Genomic DNA, 21,494 nt, shown 5'->3' on the forward strand with positions numbered 1-21,494 from the left:
AGCACCCCTTTCAAGGTCTCCACGAAGGCCGGATACTCTGAACTGATGTTTGGCACGTCCGCAGAGTCACCCGCCAGAGCCCTTCTCCCAACTCGAAGTCGAAGGGAGGCGACCCTCTTGTTCACCGGGGTGAATTCCAACGTACTGTACCAAATTTGGGAGTAGACCCATAACCTGCCTGGCTCCTCTCATGCAGCCCCTCTCCAGGAGTTTGGTTCCAGAGCCAGAGCTCTGTGTTGAGATGAGATTGACTATATCTCGTCGGTATCTCTCCACCTCCTGCACCAGCTCAGGCTCCTTTCCCACCAGAGAGGTTACGTTCTATGTACCAAGAGCGGGTTTGGTAGTTTAAGATCAGTCCGCTGAGGCCCCCGGCTTTAACGTTCCTCCTGAGCCACAGGAGGGATTTGTATTATATCGATATATCTCATCCAAATTTGTACTTAATGTATGTTCATCTGTGCTCTACGTACCTTGCTGCTGTATGTGCAAGAATTTCCTTCTCAATAAAGTTAATCTAATCTAATCTAATCTAATCCAGTTATGAACTGGATGGGGTTTTCAGGGTTTTGTTTTTTCACTGTAATAGAGATACTTTTATTTGCAATTTTTACAACAACAAACAGAAGTACATAGGAATTATTTTATTTTGCCATTTATAAATATTCATGATGAAATGGCCAAATTAACAGACCACTTGCCTTTGGACCATTACATGTTCTGCAATGTGCATTCATGTGTCTTTTCTGCTTGGTTCTGCAGTACCAACAAGCTGAGGCATCTCTAAAGAGCACAGATGCACATAGTCCACATAAAACAAGCAATGGAAACAAAACTATACATTTTTCTGTTAATGTGTTTGATTTTATTTGCTGCTAATGTTAAACTGAGAGTTTATTTGGAAACATCACTGGAACCAAAAGACCAAACGTTTTTTTACATCGACAAATGTTTATGTCATACAAAAAAGAAATAGAAAGTAATTATTTATGTCTCTTTGTTCCTGAACCATGGGGGGGGGGGCACAACCCCCCCAATAATCAAAACTGGCTAATACAACCCTCCCGATAATCATGTCTCCCCCTAAATGGGTGGAAACCTCAACTCCCCCCAATGGTCAAACCAAAGTTACATCCTAATCCTGAACTTTTGTAAGCATATTCTCCACACGGAGCTTCACAACATGCATCGCACATTTTGAGAAAATCCACCAAAAAGATCAAACGTTTTTGGCCACAGCATTCGCAAAGAAAAACTCATATCGCACAGAGCCTGACAGAAACTCGTGATAACAGAGACACACATGACGTTCGCTAACTGATTAGGATTGGTGGGGGATAGCTAAGAAGCACTAGACTTAAAACCATGTTTCATGACAATGCAGTTCAATGGCTGTAATTTACAGCATCTTTATAATTTAATCAGCACAAGCATCCTCGTTAAGGGAGGCTAAAGGAGATTTCTTAGACTTTTTATTTAGACAGCTGAAAATTAAGTGGGAATGAAACAGAATGTTAAGGTTAAGAGAGGAATGAAACATAATGTTAAGGCTCATTCTGGCACCTGCTATAAAACACCAGTACTAATCTCAATAATATCAACATCAATCAAATTAAGGAGCAGAAATGGTATTAACCCAGAAGGCTGTTCTCCGAAGAGCTGAAGATGTCTCGTTGATATAAATGACCTGGATTACCATTCATCTCAATGATGCGATTTGATGTTCAGTTCCTGGAGGTCAGCATTTGGTGAATCCACCAGCTCGCACCTATTGTTCCATATGGATCGTCTTTTAGCCTCTTTTTGGTAAAAATTGCAGATGTTCCCTCCCATGAAGATGAAAAGCACAGAATCCAGGCAGCTGTTCCCAGCGGCGAGGCAGAGCGTGATCACAGCTGCTTTGCGGACTCTGGTTACGTACTGGCAGGAATTGCTACAGCCATTTGTGCTGACTTCCTTTTCGACGTGGAGAAAGACGGTGCGCACGACATGATAGGGCAAGAAGCAAACCAGGAAGATAATCATTATGATTATCACCAGGGCACATGATTTCTTGTAGCTGGGGCTCTTGATCCCTAGCTCCTTTTTTGGTTTCATCAACCTGCACACCATAACAATGTAGCAGACGGTGATGACCACACCAGGCAGGACAAAACCAATCACTAAGGTGGCATAGTTGAGGTTAACCATGATGCTTATATTTCTCGTGTTTAATTCCAGACACCTCACCTTGTCATCATCACCTTGGATGATCCCTTCTTTCAGCAAGGGCACAGCCGCCAGAGACACAAATATCCAGACAACCGAACACACGACCCAGGAACTTCTGCTGCTCTGCAGTTGGACATACCTGTACGGACAGGTGACAGCCAGGCATCGCATGGTGCTCAACACCATGAAGAAATAGATGCTGCTATACATGTTGATGTAGAAGACATAGGAGATGACTCGGCATGCAACGTCGCCAAAGATCCATGTGTCCATTAGGTAGTAGGAGGCACGCAGAGGCAAAGAGCACACCAGCATGAAGTCAGACAAAAGGAGATTGACCATGTAGAGTTTCACTGAACTGAAGATCTTTTTCTTCCGGTATGAGACCACAAAGTAGAAGAGTGACATGATGTTGCCTGTCAGGCCCAGGACAAAAGTGAGGAAATAGGAGGTGGGATAAACGTCCTGCTTGAAGCTACTGATGGAACAGTTGCACGTAGCAACTTTGGGATCCTGTTGCAGATGGAGGAGATCCATTTTAACTTCTGTCAGAGAGAAACAAGAGAACAAACACGTAAAGAAAAGGAAGTCAACAGACGTCATAGTTTCAGAAACAACGGGTGGCTGTATTGAAGATTTTAAGAGATAATTAGTTTGGCTCTGTGAAGCATGAGGAAATTACTAAAGTGATCTAGCAGCATTCAAAATTATGTCCTCTACTTACGAAATTTCAACTTACGAACTTTCAGACATACGAATGAAGAGGACTGCAAGTCCAAACTGGGCTCCCGCTTCCCGTCCGCAACATCAGTTTTTTTTTTCTGTGCGCCAATTCCGCCCAGTGCGACTTCCAGCCACTACTCCCAGCACGCAGCAGCGTACCGTTCGTACTCCCAGCATCCTAGTTATCTGTACTTGCGTATACCCTTAAAATGATGTAGGGTAACGACATTCTGAACATTTCAAGTTACGAACGGCCATTCGGAACGCATCTCATTTGTAATTAGGGGAGCGCCTGTATACCCGAGGTTGAAATTTCATGTCCAGAAAGTAAAAATTCAGACCAAGATTTTGTTTCAATCAACCAGTTGAGCATTCTGTGACTGTGACTCTTTATGTTCAACTGGTTGATTGACACAAAATCCTAGTCTGGATTTAAACATTCTGGACCTGAAATTTCCACCTCTGCAGTATACAGGTATCTGCCTTTGAAAGGTAGTACTACTTTCCAAAATACTGGTATTTACTACTGACTGATCTTTGATTTCAATGTCTAGAACATTTCAGTTTAATATGTAGCATTTTATACTTATATTGCAGAAGAATAGGGCAATGTTGAATTTTATTTTGGTCAGGTATGGCTCATTTGGGCTGCTTGTCTAGTCAAACAAGAGATGTTGTATGAGTTTTATCATGAGTATACAACACAAAAACATTTCACTTCTCTGTTATATCACTTCTCTATGGTCAAAACCTGAAGTGATAAATCACAGGGTGTGTTTTTTTTGTAGTGCACAGTTCCTCAGTGCAGAATTAGATACATAGATTACAATATCAAAAAACTGGAGAACGACAATTAGACATTTACCTAGAATAATTTTAAAAAATCATTCCAATAAACATAGAAGTAGCTTTCCTATTTGTTTTAGAGTTTTACATGTTTGTCAAACCAACGCAATTTCTCTTTATTGCGCAACTGTGGGAAAATTAGGTCTGAACTATTTTTTAATCTATCAACATTACTGCGATCTCTCTTTTGAAACTTTCAGAGCAGGCGACGGAAAGTTTAAAAAATGTTAACATGCACATTCTGCACATCACACAACCTTTTTTTTCCTCACACTAATCCATCAAACAACCATCCAACTCACAAGTTAGTTGCAAGCCACTGAACTAGAAACTAGAATCAACGAAGAACGAAACCAAAGATACATACCTTTTAAAGGGGTCCTTTGGTGCACAGTAACCCTGGATCAATAGCTACCGGTCACCAGTTTCCTACTAATAATCCCAATCGCGGCACGATATTCAACATGACCAGTCAGTGAGAAACGATAAGGATTTGCGATGTAAAAAGGGGGTAAGTCTCATGTTGGGCGGTTCCGCTGAGATCGTATATCTTTGATAACAGCTCCGCTTTTTAGTTTGTGGTAAGCTGTAGAGAATTGTTTCATCATTACCTACATTCCATTTCAGCGTATATTTAAACCATGTTTGCTTCCCTTTTTTACTGAATTAGTTAAGACTTCCAGACCCACAGATTCATTGGTAAATTATAAACGTGCATATTTTGAGGTGGCAGAATGAATGTTTAAAACATTTTAAGAAAACTGGAAAAACGAGAACTAGTCTTAATATAACTGATTACCAGTAAACCAATTAAAACCAAAATGATTAATTCTGTGTTATTTACTGAGGGTGACCCGATAATGCATACCAGGGAGGACATGTTGAGCTACTTTAGGATTAACAAACTACTTTAAAAGTGAAAGGCTAATTTGTGCTTTGACTGGTTTGCTTCTTTGACTGAAAGACTCATCCAGGTGTTTTACATTAACATTAGTGACACATGCATGATTATAGGAGACTCACCAATCAGCACACAGCAAGAACTCCTGGTCCTTTTGATTTACATGGTAGTTTACAAATCCTGTCCTAGCTCAAAGTGTCCTCCGTCCTCCCTGACATGGATTCTCTAGTCATTCTGATTTACTCTAAATCATTTCCATCTGACCGTGACACAGCGACAACAAACACCTCTATCATGGAAGGGATTGAATCTCAATTACTGTATGTTCCTTGTGTGTAGTTTGCATTCTTCCCTTCTATTACGTGGGTTTTCCCCCTGCAATCCAGAGTGTCACCCTGCAGTTATTCAGCATCTCTACCGTAACTTGGTCGTTGTGTAAACTTGCTCCGCATTGCCTGGCATCTTGGCTACCAGGGACCCCTGCCTAGTGCCTTGCACAACCTGGGAAGGACTGTATTCCTTCCTGTTAACCTGACCAGGATAAGATAATTGGAAGGTGGATTGATGGATGGAAAAAAAATAAAAATAATAAAAATATATATATATATCTCAAACATTTCAATCAGGTTTTACAGCCCATTACAGCACTGAGTGCTTTAAAGGTAATTAACATTCTTAAGCTCAACACAGACTCAAATAAGCTTTCAATCCTAATTTTATTGCACTTGTGTGCTGCCTTTGATTCCATTGATTACACAATCATTTCACACCATCTTAGGTCAATCAGACATACTGGTTTTGTCTTAAACTGGTTCAAAACACATATAAGAGGAAGACGTTTTCAGGTGAATTTTTATCAGCGCCAGATACGAGTGACTGTGGAATTGCAAAGGGCACCATCTTCTGTCCCCTGCTCTTCTCTCTTTATATGCTACCTCTTGGTAACAATTTTGGGAAATACTCTGTTGCTGTCCATTGTTACACCAGTGATACACAATTATATGTAGCTGGAGAACCCGATCCTCCCGATTCATTGAACAATTTATGTGTTTTTGGCTATAAATGAGTGGATGCGCAGACATTTCTAAAAAATCAATTAAGAGAATACAGAGGTGATTATTATAGGACCCCAGTGAAAGAGAGGAAAGGTGAAATCAAGTCTTGGTAGCATAGCTGGATCTGAAATTTCTGCTCTGCCCACCCAATTGGTCACCTTTAGCCCACGCCTTCTGAATCTACCAATCATGTTTATTTCATTTGTCCCATCAGATTTGTTGTAAGACCTCTTGTGTGAGTCTGAAAGTGTGAGTTCAGGCAGTAATGTTACACCTTCCCTGCCCACTTTGCACCGAGGGGGTGCAGGTCGCTTCCACCTTTGCTTGCGGAGTAACTTTGTTCATAGTTTGGTAATTAACTTTTATTTAAGGACCATCCTTTCGCTATATTACTGTTCATGTTACATGTTCTACTCTTATGGCATATTGTTATATGCCAGTTTATGAGTTTGACTTCCAAATTTGCCTTTAATATGCCAGTAGATAAGCTGATGTTTATGTTAAGTTTATGTTTGGTTAGCAGACACTTCTGTCCAAAGTACCTTACAGAAACAACATAATAATAATAATAATAATAATAATAATAATAATAATAATAATAATAATAATAAGGGGGCGGCATGGTGGTGCAGTGGTTAGCACTGTCGCCTCACACCTCTGGGACCCGGGTTCGAGTCTCCGCCTGGGTTACATGTGTGTGGAGTTTGCATGCTCTCCCCATGTCGTCGTGGGGTTTCCTCCGGTTTCCCCCACAGTCCAAAAACATGCTGAGGCTAATTGGAGTTGCTAAATTGCCCGTAGGAGTGCATGTGTGAGTGAATGGTGTGTGAATGTGCCCTGCGATGGGCTGGCCCCCCATCCTGGGTTGTTCCCTGCCTCATGCCCATTGCTTCCGGGATAGGCTCCGGTCCCCCCGCGACCCAGTAGGATAAGTGGGTTGGAAAATGGATGGATGGATAATAATAAACTCTTTCTCTCCTGGAGAGATCCATGAGAGCATAATGTAGAGCTCATAAATAGTTCAAACATAAAATATGAAAATGCCCCCCCTACTTCTCTGGTCACAAGCTGCTCTGGTACTACAGTATAGTTCATTATGTGAAATGCTGCTCACCCAAAATTTCCCACCCCAACCTGAGCAATCTAGGTCTGGGCTTGCTTGGTAGTTTAGTGACCCAGAATAAATCACATGTTCGATATCTTGGTGTAATTTTGAATTACAATTTTAAGTTTAGAAGCCATATCCAATATGTGACCAAGACAGCCTTTTTCCACTTGAGGAACTTAGCTAAAGTCAGACCTTTTTTCAATGAAAGATGCTGTAAAGTTGATGCATGCTTTAATTACTTCTCATCTTGATTACTGTAACTCTCTTTTTTGGCGGCCTACCAACCAAAACACTTTTTACAAGTTATACATTATTCAAAATGCTACCTGGAAGACTGTTCCGATGACTTGGAGCATAATTACTCCACTGTATTCCCCACCTGTGTCCTTACCCGTGCTCCAGCCAGTTAGTTTGCGGACATTGATCTGTTTTACACGTTGATCCTGCGATTTATGCTCCTTCGTGTAATGGTGTTGAACCCATGGAAGGAAAGGCTTCAACGCATTCAAAATCAGCCACAGACACTGTGAGTACTACTAGGAAAGAATTAATCTCTGTTCGGGAAGTGAATGTCTCCTTGAAAGCATGTTTTGATTTGTCAGTAAGGAAAACAGACTTGGCAGACTTCCCCGTACCTTATTTTCATAATGATGGTGTTCGTAGTGGACGCTCACTCCTAACGTATGCTGTCCTTTGATGGTGCTTTGTCATGCTATTCTTTCTGGGTGACTGTGTTCGTGATTGTGAACACCCGTGGGGTTCACACTTGTGGGGAGGTGTTACATGCCGTAAGCTTCCCAGTGCTGTGTTCGTGTTTCAGCTCCGCTCACCATTCGTGTCCTCGGGCCGCCCTCCTCTCCGCCTCCAGGAATCCGCTACACCTTCCCACTGAGCTCTTCCCGCCGTCACTCACCTCGAAAAGCACACCATTCTGACAGCTTTGCTCATTGATTCTTGCTATTGTGTGCCTTTCTGACTGATGTATAGACTTTGTAGTGTTTTCTTGTTTTTGATTCTCACCTCCCCCTTTTTGTACCTTTGCTGTCTTTGGTTTGCTATCTGGTCTTCGATCTCTCCACTCAGTTAATTTGGTTTACCTTTTCATCCTTTCTGCTTGTGTGTATGGTCCGCTCGTGTGGTTGTATTGGTGCGTACGGAGTGACTGCCATTTTCGATTTGGGAATGTGTGTTGGATTCTGTTTTTTTGGTTAGGGATCAGGTGGAGTGTTTGTCTTTTGGTTTGTTTTTGCACTGAGGTGATTCAAACCCCCCAATGCTCGGTAGTTGAGGGGTTTGTTATTTTGTGAAGTTATTTCTTCAGTGGCAGTATTGTCTGTGAAAAAAATATAAAAATACAAAAACAATATCCCTTTGACCACTGGTGTTCCCTTGTTGCCCCTACCATGATTGTCCCTTTACCCCATTAACCTTTCCCTTTAATGCTTTTACGCTCCAACCCTGGACTGGAGATCGTTACAGCAGCTAGAACATTTCTCGTACAACTTCATCGGCCATCACTTCATGGCAGGGCACCTTCCTACATTATTGATCCTTTAACTGTCTATACTTTTCCTAGGGCTCTTAGGTCTTCAAGTTCTACAATTCTCCCCATACTAAGAGTTACTAAGAAATATGGGGGGGGGGGGGGGGGGGGGCAGCTTTTAGTCATTATGCACCCAAACTATGGAAAATACTACCAGTACCAAGCTGAGTCACTTTCCTGTTCATTTACCCTAAGTGGTGTATTTTTTTTTAGACCGTCCTCTTACTCTCCAATTGCATATCTCGATTAGTTGCTTGTCTCTTTTGTCCTTATTTTTATTAACTTTGGGCTGCATTTTATGTATGAAAGGTGCTATATAAATAAGGATTATTATTATTATTAACAACATTATTATTGTCTGGTCATAGGTTATTTTCAAACATACTAGAGAACAGTAATAGTCAAAATTGTTAAATTGTTACATGTAGGACTATCATAGTTTGCGCTCTTTATTTTGGTGTAAATTCTGTAATGTCATTATGATGCTAAATAGATCTAAGTGACAATACCCAGGCCTAACAACATCAGCAATGCGAAATTAATTTCAAAATCATATTATTTAATGAGGTCGCTTGTGCAACAGAAACTAGTTAAAAAAATACGGTACTCTTTCACAATAAGGCTCAATACTACAATAATGTAGTAATGATTCACAAAGTGTTACAATCGAATAATCTGATTATAAGCCACATAAACCCTTTACAAGGGCAGTCTCATTGTAAAGCAAAAACACAAATTTTCCTCTGTAACAACGTAGGATATGACGTCTATTTCTGGTCATGTGTGCGTAAATGACAGACGCACGTACACACATTTTTGTAACTGAATTTAGTGGAACCTGTGTTATCGGAGTAAGACAGTAATACAAAATGTGAAATAAACCTTCAAACCGTGTCCTTAGAACAAACACTTCAGAAGCATGACATTTATAACGCGCAGACTCCACGTTTATAGTCAACAATCTAAATTATCTCGGGTAGACAGAAAGGTCATTAATCATCGCCCACAACACACAGTGATTCATTTGTTTCTGTACAGAAGTAAAATGCAAAACACGATTTTCACAGGATACAGTCATTCCGCAGGAAGGGTCTGACTTACGTGCACTCAGCCACAGCGGGAAATAGATCCATGTAATCGCTTCGTGATTGCGACATGAAATGATATTCTCAATAATTATCCTACATTTAATTAGGGATGTTCAGATTTCTTCGTCAGCCACAGTGGACACCCGTTAATCGACTATTAAGCATTAACGATGACAAAAATGTACTATTTAGAATGGATGCGTGTCCGTCACCAAATACCAATATAAAAAGTGCTTTAGAAATTAGAAGTGCTTTATTTTTTTCATGTTTTTTCATGTGCAAATAGTTAAAATTTAGCAAATAGTCATCAACAAGTCGCTAAACTTTGCAATGAACATAACAGACAAAATAATAATAATTTAATCCTCTATCGCCAAGTGCGCTTAATCGGCACAACCTACACCTCCAGTGTAACAAAACTCAAATGAAGTGCAAGCAGCCTGCACACTTTAGCATGAAGACTGCTGTAACATATTTAATCTAGCCTAATTAATGATCAACAACCAATTTAGTTGGCTGCACGTGGACACACCCTGAGTTGATAGCTATATACGTATCCAAGCATATATTTCATCTTCCCCTCTCCGTTCTATGCATTTACCACACTGAAAACGTTTTAACCGTTTTTAATGACCCGTAATAGTATTAATCGGTTAAACGGTAAATTATGAAGCCCCCCCCCATACATTTAACAGTTCATTACATTTTCCTCCCCTCATTCTATAACCCCCTGCTCATCTTCTAAAGCAGTAGCATTTAATATGTAATCATGGTCTTAAATATGGTCTTCTTGGGGGTTAAACATTTCTCGTGACTGTACCAAAGTAATTTCCCTGGTATATGACGTGATACCGAACAGTAGCGATAACTAGCGCCAGGTTTATTGGATACAATTATTAAATAGAATGGCATACAATTGTCATTTATCTGACCTCCATCTGTAGATTTTAGTCTATTCAGCTGCATTTTAATTGCGTGCACATGTTAACATTATTAAGAATATAGCTTCATATCGCGATCAAGAAGCGATTCCACGGATACACCTCGCGTCCTAGCAGGGCGTGCAAGTGGCTGCGAGCTCAGGCACCGCAGCCTGAGCTTCCTGGTCCGCGCTGAATCTCGTAAATTCTTCCGCGTACAGGGTGCAATTTGGGCGGAAGTCAAAGTGCTGAGTGAAGTGGGCGGAGCTTACGGGCTGACCGCCCACCAATAGCGCAGGAGGTGGGCGGGTCACCGTGAAATACCCGGATGTGCTGCGCGCCCCCCCCCTTCCCTCCGTTACCCGTGTTGTTACCGGTTATTCTAATCCGCCCCCTCCACCCGGTACCCGACGGTGACACCCTGAGGATACACCGCTTACTGTGACAGTAAAGTGCTGGCTGAGCTTTAAACCCCGTGTGGTCGCTGGCAGCCCCGCTTTCCGATATGAATGCATGAATCCTTCGGGAGGATCTGAACGGAGGTCCTATCGGGCGCCTTCCTCGCCCCGCCGCCGCCGCCCGGTATCCCGGAGAGTAAGGAGCCAGGGGATGAAATGGGAACGGCGGGGGACGCCGAGCTTGGTTAGCAGCGCCTTTTACTGTGTCCTTAACGCCTTAGTGCGGCGCGTTCGTGACGCCGTTTTCTTTATTAAACAATGCAGGATAATAACGGAGAAAATCGCCGTGGACGTGCGGCAGGACGGACTGCATCTTGGTAGGTTTCTCACGGTGCTTCGTCAGACGGTGTTTCTGGTGCTGTGCAGATCCGACGAGGCTTTCGGCTTAAGCACAAGTAACAGGGATGTTATTTCACTACATTAAAGGCTGACCTCTTTGGGCGGGGGGCTGCCGTAATTTTCTGCATCATTGAATGAGCTAATAGCCTGAGACCTCGACAGACCTGCTGGTAAATGACAGTAGGAGCTGCAGCCGTCAGCCATTCAAGTAGGATGCGTGCTGTGGATGCTGTCGTGCAGCACACGTTTTTGGGCCACTGTGGTGCTATGCATAATTCTAGTTATAATAGAATGCTGCAAGGGTTTTGTTAGGCTTATCTTAGGGAGGCTTTAGCCATTCAAAAATGTTTTTTAGCCCTCCCATATAAATGCGTCTTTATTGGCTTAAGTTATGAATACCTTATTATATTATATACAAGTTTCTCATTGCCCCCTAAAACAATCTTAGGATTTTGGAACCTGTTCTCTGTCACTGTTTTCTTATGATGAGGAGTGCTGGGTGAGAACATGAATCTCCCTGATTCCTTGTTGATTATTTCCTGACTCCTGCAGCTGTGTGTATCCCTAAAGACCCCAGCCTTCCCCCCCCATAACCCCAGTGTCCTGTGTGATTCATCGTTTCCCAGAACTGGAGAGCATGCTGGACGTTGGGAAGTGGCCCGTGTTTGCCCTCCTGCCCCCAGAACAGCGGAAAGTCATCAGACAGGCGTGTGTCTTTGGAAGTGCGGGGAACGAGGCGATCTATGTCACTATAAATGACGAGGTACATTCTGTGGTGGTTAGGGAGTTGGACTTGGGAACATTATTCGCCATGTAACCTATACACTGAAGTGTAAGACTTTAGTTCCCCAAAAAAGACTTTAAATGTTACATTACAAATGAAAATACTAATTTAGACCCAAAACTCAACACGGTCATTCTGAACCACAAAGCATGAGCTAAAAGTAACACATCCAATGAAAGGTTTACCTCAGGCATGTCCCCTCTGTGGTCTGGGATGGGCTGCAGGCCCCACACGACCAGGAAGGGTGGCTGAGAGATGGATGGATGAATGATGGATGGATGTTAGGCGATGTTTAGAAAAATCTTGCCGTTTCTAAACAGTATGTTTCTCTGGTTTTACAAAAAAACTGATCTTAGCACATTCATCCATCGAAGCATCCACCAATATCGGCGGCAGTTTACATTTAAGAAATCATTGCTGTGGTCATTTACCCAGGTCATTTTAGAACCTAGACCAGTTCTTCCCAGTCCGGTCCTTGGGGACCTGCAGTACATGTTTTTGATTTAAAAAATGTGGACCGGATTGGAAACCACTGACATAGAAAATTAGGAATGTTAAAGTTGTCCTGTGGCACACAGTGGCTTTATCAATGAAATTTTGTGTCCCCTGTGGCAGGTCTTTGCCCTGGGCACCAACTGCAGTGGCTGCCTGGGAGTGGGTGATCTGCAGAGCACCATTGAGCCCCGCAGAATCGACATCCTGTGCGGAAAGAAGATTCTGTCCCTCAGCTATGGCACGGGACCCCATGTGGCCATCGTCACTGCAGGTACACAACAATTTAACATCTCTGGAGGCATTGAAATATTCAGCAATACAATACGTGTATTGGTATGAAAAGCGCAAATGACTGGCAGGTGCAAAAAGCGATTTGTGCATTAAAAAGTAATCATGCATGAAAAACTGACACAAGCACAAGCCCGAAGTTGAGCATAAAAACCGACCCATTCCTGGCCCGAAACCCAATCCTTTCTCAGGCGCATTGGACTCCAGGCGGGTCACAGACCTCTATCTCCATGTACATTAAGGGCTGTGTACTCATAAGGGGAAGTACTTTCTCAGAATGGCTTGGTTTGGCTTCATTAGAAAGAAAATTGCATGTAAGAATCATGTCACACCGTTATTGTGACTCCAGAAGACATGGAATAACACAGGGGCTTGTTTTTCGATACTCCTGAGGACCGTGAAATGTACAGAAGGCCATAAAGGTAACTGTATAGTTACAGTGATACCAAGGGTGTATCGTTACTGTGAGTCTAGGAAACTAAATACTGTGTCTGACCTCAGTATTTGTACCACACAGAAATAAACAATAATATAACAGGCGTAGGAATATCAGCAACATGCAACAGTGACTCGATGCATCACACAGGACTTGGTTGGCAAATGGTTGTCACTGGTTCAATAGTGTCAATAACTATTTAGCTGAAAATCAGGTCTGGAAACTACTCTTTAGGATGTTGAATTCCCTCATTCTGTCTCGTTATCTAACCAGCGCTAACCTGAGCTTCAATGACTTAGCGGGAATGGACATTGCGGATTCTTTACTACGTTTCTGTCTGGTTTAGATGGGGAGGTTTACAGTTGGGGCCACAATGGATACAGTCAGCTGGGAAACGGGACGACCAACCATGGACTCTCGCCGGCGCAGGTCTCCACAAACCTGCTGAACAAGAAGGTCACGGATGTGGCTTGCGGATCACATCATACCATTGCCCTCACCTCTGAGGGAGAGGTGGGCTACATCACTGCGTGGAGGGACAGCTTGGGTGGAATTGTTAAAATGATTCAGATGAATGTTTTTGCCACTAGGGCCATACAATTTGGGAACCTGAGATTTTGGGCTGGCATATGTGTACATGAGATGCTACTTGCTACATATATTGTTAGCACTCACTATAATCTATTTAAACATTATATGTACTATACTTTTTATAAGTAAGGTTCTGGTTATATTGCTGTAGAAAGAATTCAGTTACCTCTCCGGGATATGAACATGCAACATGGTGTCCTGCAGGTGTTTGCTTGGGGGTACAACAGCTCAGGTCAGGTGGGTTCTGGTTCCACGGCCAACCAGCCCACACCGCGACGGGTCAGCAGCTGTTTGCAGAACAAGGTGGTGGTCAGCATCGCCTGTGGACAGTTGTGCTCCATGGCCATACTGGACAACGGGGAGGTACAGGAGAACATGGGTTTGGTGGGGGGGCAGCCTGATATTTAGCAGGATATAGTTTATTAATTAACTGTTCAGGTGTAGGATATGGCAGTTTTAAGAGCATTAACTCTCATCCTGTAAGAATGTAATGTAAGGTTTTGTGAGTTGGTGCTAAAACTGGACCACTTAACACCCACCTAAATTTAATAACGATGTTTCATTGTGTACTGTATTGTGTATTACATGTGTTTCAAAGATCAGTCACCTTGCTCGCACAGAGGTTTGAAGGAAACTTTGGTTAGGAGGCGTTTAGGTAGTTTGGTAAATCTCCCAGGTCCTGATACATCCGAACATCCGGATGTTTTGTACCTCCTTCAGATTCACGGCCTAAATAATGCTTCCTTTATTGTCAAGTTTTTATCTGGGAAACTGGCAGTTATTTTGCTGATTCACAGGGACTGGCCAACTGTAAGGCAGTTACCCTTGTTAAGGCAGCAGTCCCTCAACACAGGGACTGAACATTCATGAATACAGCATGTCTCAGGGTTTTAGATTTCGTATCATAAAGTGATATCACATAAAATTATTCATTTTGAGTTTGTATGTTTAGAATAGAAATGTCTCACCTGATTTTTATGGATTATATATGTTATTAGACTTGTAATTCTGCATAATGAGAGAACTAGACAAGGGTATGAGAACTTTTGCAACCGAGGTCCCAATTGAGTAGTCTCGCTAGTTTAGCATTAATTGCTAACGGCAAGTGTTTTCTTTGCAGGCCTACAGCTGGGGCTACAACTGCAACGGGCAGCTGGGCCTGGGAAACAATGGGAACCAGCAAACACCTTGTCGCATCGCCGCCCTGCAGGGCATCAACGTGGTGCAGGTCAGGGCCGCTTTGTACTTCCTGTTCAGCAAAGCAAGACCTGCCGGCATGTAGCATTTACATTAGCATGCAGATTTACATTGAAGACTGACAGGAGATATTGATGAAGGGTGATGAAGAACGGAATTGTCCATTTGTACTCCTCCTTTTATGGTTACTCAGATAGCCTGTGGCTATGCACACACCCTGGCACTGACAGACGAAGGACTCATCTACGCCTGGGGTGCCAACTCTTATGGCCAGCTAGGTACAGGCAATAAGAGCAACCAAGCTTGGCCAGTTCTCATTAACATGGACAAGGAGAGGTGAGATTGGCCCAGAGAGCCTTTTCCTAGTGACTAGAGTACATTTTACACAGCAGACGTTGAAACAGTTTGGGTCATGTGACATGCAAACTGATATTATGGACTGTTGCAGTATGGAGAGGATGGCAGGGTGATGTGTCTGTGGAAAACATCATTAATTTTAAATGTTATTGAAGGAATGAAAAGCGGTACACAGTCTGACAGCCATCTGTGTAGTCAACACACTGCTCAGAGTGTTGCATTGTTTCTTCCGTGACTTGCGTGCCTTTTTTTGTTTTTTTAACTCCTCTCATGGTCCCTGCTCAGGATGGTGGAAGTGGCAGCCTGTCACATGAGCCACACGTCTGCAGCCCGAACCCAGGGTGGCCAGGTGTTCATGTGGGGCCAGTGCAGGGGCCAGGTGGTAGTCAACCCTCATCTCACTCACTTCACCAGCACGGACGACGTGTTCGCCTGCTTCGCCACGCCGGCGGTCACCTGGCACCTGCTCACTGTCGGTGAGAGAAGGTGGTGGGGGCTGATTTTTCTGCAGGTGCCAGCTCAGGCCCTGAAGGTTACTTGCTTGAGATGTTCGTCTGTACCTGCCAGATGGGGACGACCACCTGACCGTGGCACAGTCGCTCAAGAAGGAGTTTGACAGCCCAGAAATCTCAGACTTGAAGTTCCTGGTAGACGGGAAGTGCATCCATGTTCACAAGGCCCTGCTTAGGATAAGGTACAGAGAGAGGACACCAGAAACCACAGAATCAACATGCCAGCAGACCTGCATTCAGCTGCATCACGAGGGGATTCCTTTGTGATCTTGATCTACTGTGGAGCTGTTCTCAGAACCAGCTTCAGAAACCACCTGTCGATACTTTATTGCAGGTGTGAACATTTCCGAGAACTGCTGAACGAGAGGGATGGGGACTCCATTGAGATCCAGCAGTTCTCCTTTCTGGTGTATCGTGCGTTCCTGGAGTACCTGTATACAGACACCATTAACCTACCACCAGAGGACGCTATAGGTAAGCAGAACTCGGAACAGGATGAGATTCTGCAAGAGCACCAGAAAAAGCAGCCTTTAGGTCTTACTGCATTCTAGGAATTGCAAATGAAAAGACTGCACGCATTTTTTATCAGATGTATCAATTATTAAGTTCCCTATTCTTTAACATGACATTAAACCAAGAGGTGTGGAATTTTCATGTGTCATCTTGGGGTTTTCTCTGGTTTCCTCCCATTGTCTACAATCTACAACAATCTACATTGAATTGGAGTTTCTGAACGCGTGCACTGTGATGGGTTGGTGCCCTATCCTAGGTTATTCCCTACATTGTGTCCAAAGCTTCTGTGATATGCTCCAGACCTGCATGACCCGGTATAGGATTAGTAAGTATAGAAGATGGATGGATGGATGGAAATTAAGGCATGAATACCAGTGTGGAAGGGCTTGTGTTGCTATGCTATTGCTCTTTATTCAGAATAGCCTGCCTTTCAGTTTAGGTCACATATTAAGTTACAGCTTATCAGCTCATTTTGCTAATGTCTGCAAAAGCAGCCCACATATTCCTTTATGAAAGACAGGAATGAAACGGAAATCACTATCTGTGTATCTTGAGCACAAGAACAGAAAAAAATATAGAACAGAACTGTTATTTCCCATGACTGATGGAAACGGATGCAGTAAAACCACATGTTTTGAAGGCAGAAAACATTCATGAAAATTCATCAAACTACCTTTTGTTACGGCAGGTAGTGTAGCCAAAGACCTACGGTGCCAGGCAAAAGTTTGGACATGCCAGGCCACCTACAAAGGAAAGTGATAGAGTTGCATCACATGACCTGGCCACCTGACCTAAACACAGTAGAGGTTTGGGAGGAGTTTGACCAGAGTGAAGGAAAAGCGGCCAATGAGTGCTCAGCATATATGTGGGAGCTCCTTCAGCACAGCTGATTAAGCATCACAGGAAGCCACCTCATGAAACTGGTGTAGAGGAGACAGTAGGGTCAGCCAGTCTCTGGAGTAATTAAGGGCCTTGATCAACCCGACCCAGGAATTTGAACCATTATTACCATTCAAAAGTGTAGAGAATAGTGTCCACACTTCTGACTGGTGCTGTACTTAAACTGTGCATTCAGCTCACTGCACCCCTGATGGGTTGGATTCTGTGCACGTCACAGTCACCTCCCACCATACCTCTCAAATCTGTCCAGGTTTGTTGGACCTGGCCACCTTCTACAGGGAAGTCCGGCTGAAGCGATTGTGCCAGGAAACCATCAAAAGGGGAATCTGCGAGGAGAACGCCATCACTCTGCTGTCCGCTGCAGTCAAGTACGAGGCTCGGGTAGGAACTCCATACGCACGCCCTCAACACGGCACGTTTACTTAGCACAGCTCGTCTGTCTATACGTGCAGTAACTGCTGCTTTTCTCTTCATAGTGGCTGATCATAAAAGCCAGTTGACCACAGGGTTGAGTTCTGAAGTAATTCTCCTCGTTGGCAGGATCTGGAGGACTTCTGCTTTAAGTTCTGTATGAACCACTTGACTGCCGTGACTCAGACGCAGGCCTTTGCTGACATGGACCACGACCTGCTGAAGAACTTCATCAGCAAGGCCAGCTTCTATGGCGCCTTCAAGAACTGAGCTCTTCAATTCACAGCGGCGAAGAGGCAGAAGGGTTAGACCGAGATGATGACACTGGAACCAGCTAACAGGAATGGATTCCAGTGCACTGCTGCCCCAGATTCCAAAAACTGAGTAAAACATTCAGCCTGCAGTGGGGATCCTGAGAAGCACATCGGGAGTCTTGTTACTATTGGAAATGAAAATTACCGTGTGACACGCAATGTCAGAAATTAATATAGGTATGTCTCCAGAATTGAGGTGCACAGACCTTCTGGGGCTCTCAAGTCAGCAATCATGGTTGAAAAGCCAATAAATGCAAGATCAGATCTGACTAGATTTCACACCACTGCATGATCACACCTGAAAAAGTAGCATTTTTACTCAGGCACTGGCAAGCTAGGGTTAACAGGTGATGGAACACAGAAGTCCATACACTGACTCCGTATAACAAAATTAAAATAAAAGTCCATATAACAAGTGCATGTCAATTCTTGTGAAAAATTTATAAAGATTATGCTTAGTTGCAGTGAAACTGTGTGGTCGCAACTGCGGTTGTCTGTCTAGACAGAATTTGACATGTAGGTGCCCCACTGGCAAATAATGGTTTGAAGAAAGTAAGGTTAGTTAGCTGAGGTTGGTGTGGCACTACAGTGGAATAGCCTAGACTTTTGTTGTAATGCAAGAGTTTGTTATATCCATAAATAAATATCAGCATTATGTAACGAATATGCTTTTTAAAAAAAAAAGATTAAAAGATTGTTGACAAAGAACTGATATGATCAATTTCAGGCACTAGAGATGAAAATGATTTCTCCGTCATGGAAGTTGATGAATATTAATAAAATATTAAGTAGATGATGTATGTTTATGATAAGTACAGAGGTATAGTGACTAAAAACCATCTTTTTGACTTTTGTTTACTGTTACCTCGTACAAGATTTTTACATTGTCCTTCATACTTAGGCCTCCATAAAGTCTAGTTTGAGAGGAAAAGATAATTTTCAGCAGCATGGACATGCATGGTCCTGTAGCTTTAATAAGGTATGGGAAAGTACCTCTTTTGTGGAGGGTGTGTGACTAAGTGGTGTAAGTCTCCATGCCCCCACCCGGCCCACGGCAGCACAGCCTAGGCCCCCACCCGGCCCAGGCCCACTGCAGCACAGCCTAGGCCCCCACCCGGCCCACGGCAGCACAGCCTAGAACCCCACCCGGCCCACCACCGACGGAGGGGGCTGCCCTCCCCCCACCAGAACCACTCACAACACCCCCAAGACTGCCCCCACCCCACCGGCCCAGAGAGGGGACCAAATTGGCCCCCCTCTCACCTCCATCCCCCACTCACTCAGTATGTGTGTACAGTATAAGGTACGGACAATGAGTGTGTGAACTGTGTGTGCAAACTAATATCTGTGGTGCATTAAAAGTGGGGGAGTGCTCAGGGCCAGCCTCTCCACCACTGGCAGGCAGCAGGATCCTCGCGCCCCATCGCCAGTGTGTACAGGCTAGATGGGCTGTATGGATAACTGCGGTGTGTTAACACTAGGTGAACAAGCAGGGCATGAGCACCACATGCTGGCAGATGGTAGATTCCCGCATAGCCCACCCTCCCCTAAGGCCCTAATGTTGTAGGACAGCACATTGGCCAATGGTAGGGCTTGTGGGCTGGGCCATGTGGCGTAACCCAGCCCTTTGGTCTCCATGGCCCCGCCCCCCCAGACCCTAGTGTATTGTGATGTGAGTGTATTATATAGGGGTGTAACCGGGTCATGTGAAGCATGGGCCCCTGCTGAGGGGCCGGGTCCCCAACCGACCCCTCATCGATCCCCGTCCGTGCCCCCACCCAGCCAGCAGGGAGCCGAAAGGCAGCCTGGGCAGCAGGGCTACTCACCCCCCACAGCAGCAAGTCAGTGGGACGAAGACCCACCACACACCACGGGCCCCCCGGACCAGGACACCCCACACACCTCGGCAACCAGGAAGCTAGTCCGGTCGGGCAGGGAACCCGCCGCCCCCCTGCCCCCCAACCTGTGATGCCTGTGATCTGAAGGTTGCTGGTTCAAACTTGACCTTAGTGCACCTGTGGGTCTTTGAGCAAGGCCCTTAACCCCCAGCTCCCTGGGTGCTGCTATGGGTGGCTGCCCTTCACGGCCAACTTGCCCTCACCTACAAACAGCAAGTGTGGGGAAGCGAAAACAGAATTTCCCCATGGGGACCAATAAAATATCAATTATTCTTTCATTGTGCCTGTGCACTATACAGATGACTTTGATTAGCAACAGGAACACTTGCAATGTTAACCTTTAGAGGGCAGCAGAAACCATGTAATAATACTTCTGCATAAACGTCCGTGGTCAGGAAGGGTTCGCCATCCTTTTTCACACAACAGGAAGGATTGAACCCCACTCGTCTGTATTTTGTATAACACAATTGAGGTTGAATTGCTGATGACATCTGAATTAATCTTTAAATTGGTTCAACGGGTACCACTGGAGGTAACGTGGAACTCAGTGGGTTAGAATGATGTGCTTGCGATTGGAAGGTTGTTGGTTCGAATCCCAGGGCTGACAGACTGACGTTGGGCCTTTGAGCGAAGCCCGGTAATCCCCAGTTACTCCAGAGACTATCCGAGTCTGCTTTCTTAAAAATGTACGTCACTTTGGATAAAAGGGTGAGCTAAATACGTGTTACTAATCATCACCGCACCCTGAACTTTGGCGTAACAGTGAACTGATACTGTAGGTTAATAAAGCCGAAAGAAAAAACAACTCAGCTGAACAGGAAAGCAGGTGAGTCACTGATCAGGCATGACAAACATTGTTCTGAAGTGGACGTGCTGCTCTTTTGGATGAAAAGGAAGTGTTTACATCATCTCATATGTATGCAACCTGTTTGGCTCCCGTGGAAGCTCTTCTGGGTAGGTCCCACCAGTTGCAAGTGCTGGGCCAGTCCCAGTGCACGTGAGAGCACTGTTTCCGAATCCAGTCCCCAGGGACCCAAAGTCAGTCCATGTTTATGATCCCCCCAAGCTCCCTGCCAGACAGTCCACATTTTTGCTCCATCCTAGCTCTGGGGAGGAAGCAAAAACGTGGAATGTGAAGTATGAAGAGTGTTCGGCTCTATCAAAACTCATTCTGTAACATTTTTCTTTCCAATACAATAATAAAACAAGTAGAGACACCTCAGTGAACGTGTGTTATATGCAAAATACTACAAGTAACACTATTTAAGAGGCAGAACAGAAAGGCTTTTTAACCTTTTTCAGACACTGCTGATTCAATTGAAAAAATACTGTTTTTAACTTTAAAAATTCAGGAAGAAACTTTCTTCAGCATAATATCTCTCTTTTTTACAAATTCTGACTACAAGTAAGCAAGCCAGGTCCCTGTAATATAACCCCTTTCACATTCTTTTGAAGTTAATGGCCCTCCTAGGGGTACAATGCCTACCATATTTAGAATAATTAGTAAAGTGGAACTTCTTTTTTTGTCGCTGAGCTGCATTTTGTTTTATCACTTACAGAGCACGTAATGTAGCTTAATTTATCACAATGGTGCTTTTCCAGTAGA

At 43.9% G+C, this 21,494-nt stretch overlaps 2 protein-coding genes across 7 annotated transcripts; one reads left to right on the plus strand and one right to left on the minus strand.

Moving 5' to 3' along the window:
• Window positions 1-838: 838 nt before the first annotated feature.
• cysltr2b (cysteinyl leukotriene receptor 2b) lies at window positions 839-4,286 on the minus strand. The gene is made up of 2 exons (XM_048981439.1): window positions 4,148-4,286; window positions 839-2,756 (listed from the first exon to the last, which is right to left on the minus strand). Exon 2 carries the CDS (start codon window positions 2,746-2,748, stop codon window positions 1,705-1,707), a length of 1,044 nt encoding a protein of 347 aa, XP_048837396.1. The 5' UTR covers window positions 2,749-2,756; window positions 4,148-4,286; the 3' UTR covers window positions 839-1,704.
• Window positions 4,287-10,724: 6,438 nt separating this feature from the next.
• Window positions 10,725-18,698, plus strand: rcbtb2 (regulator of chromosome condensation (RCC1) and BTB (POZ) domain containing protein 2). 6 transcript variants are annotated; one of them, XM_048981437.1, is made up of 13 exons: window positions 10,725-11,038; window positions 11,122-11,170; window positions 11,819-11,955; window positions 12,592-12,742; window positions 13,542-13,708; window positions 13,991-14,149; window positions 14,907-15,014; window positions 15,177-15,319; window positions 15,626-15,816; window positions 15,908-16,034; window positions 16,187-16,326; window positions 17,483-17,646; window positions 17,806-18,698. In XM_048981437.1, the coding sequence occupies exons 3-13, from the start codon at window positions 11,830-11,832 to the stop codon at window positions 17,944-17,946; spliced, it is 1,617 nt and encodes a 538-aa protein (XP_048837394.1). In that variant the 5' UTR covers window positions 10,725-11,038; window positions 11,122-11,170; window positions 11,819-11,829; the 3' UTR covers window positions 17,947-18,698. The 6 variants fall into 6 exon arrangements, with proteins under 6 accessions (XP_048837394.1, XP_048837392.1, XP_048837393.1 ...); XM_048981435.1 differs by having other exon boundaries at window positions 10,725-11,037; window positions 11,118-11,170; XM_048981436.1 differs by having other exon boundaries at window positions 10,725-10,989; window positions 11,118-11,170.
• The last annotated feature ends 2,796 nt before the right edge of the window (window positions 18,699-21,494 follow it).

Source organism: Brienomyrus brachyistius, chromosome 17 (assembly GCF_023856365.1).
Source record: "Brienomyrus brachyistius isolate T26 chromosome 17, BBRACH_0.4, whole genome shotgun sequence".
In the NCBI taxonomy this organism is placed as follows: Eukaryota; Metazoa; Chordata; class Actinopteri; order Osteoglossiformes; family Mormyridae; genus Brienomyrus; species Brienomyrus brachyistius.

Excerpts from the sequence above, each read along its gene's own strand:
- cysltr2b (XM_048981439.1), bottom strand. The coding sequence starts at position 2,748 with ATGGATCTCCTCCATCTGCAACAGGATCCCAAAGTTGCTACGTGCAAC.
- rcbtb2 (XM_048981432.1), top strand. The coding sequence starts at position 11,010 with ATGGGAACGGCGGGGGACGCCGAGCTTG. Across the intron at positions 15,015-15,176 it reads AGGGCATCAACGTGGTGCAG|ATAGCCTGTGGCTATGCACA; the intron begins GTCAGGGCCGCT and ends ATGGTTACTCAG. Across the intron at positions 16,327-17,482 it reads ACCACCAGAGGACGCTATAG|TCACCTCCCACCATACCTCT; the intron begins GTAAGCAGAACT and ends TGCACGTCACAG.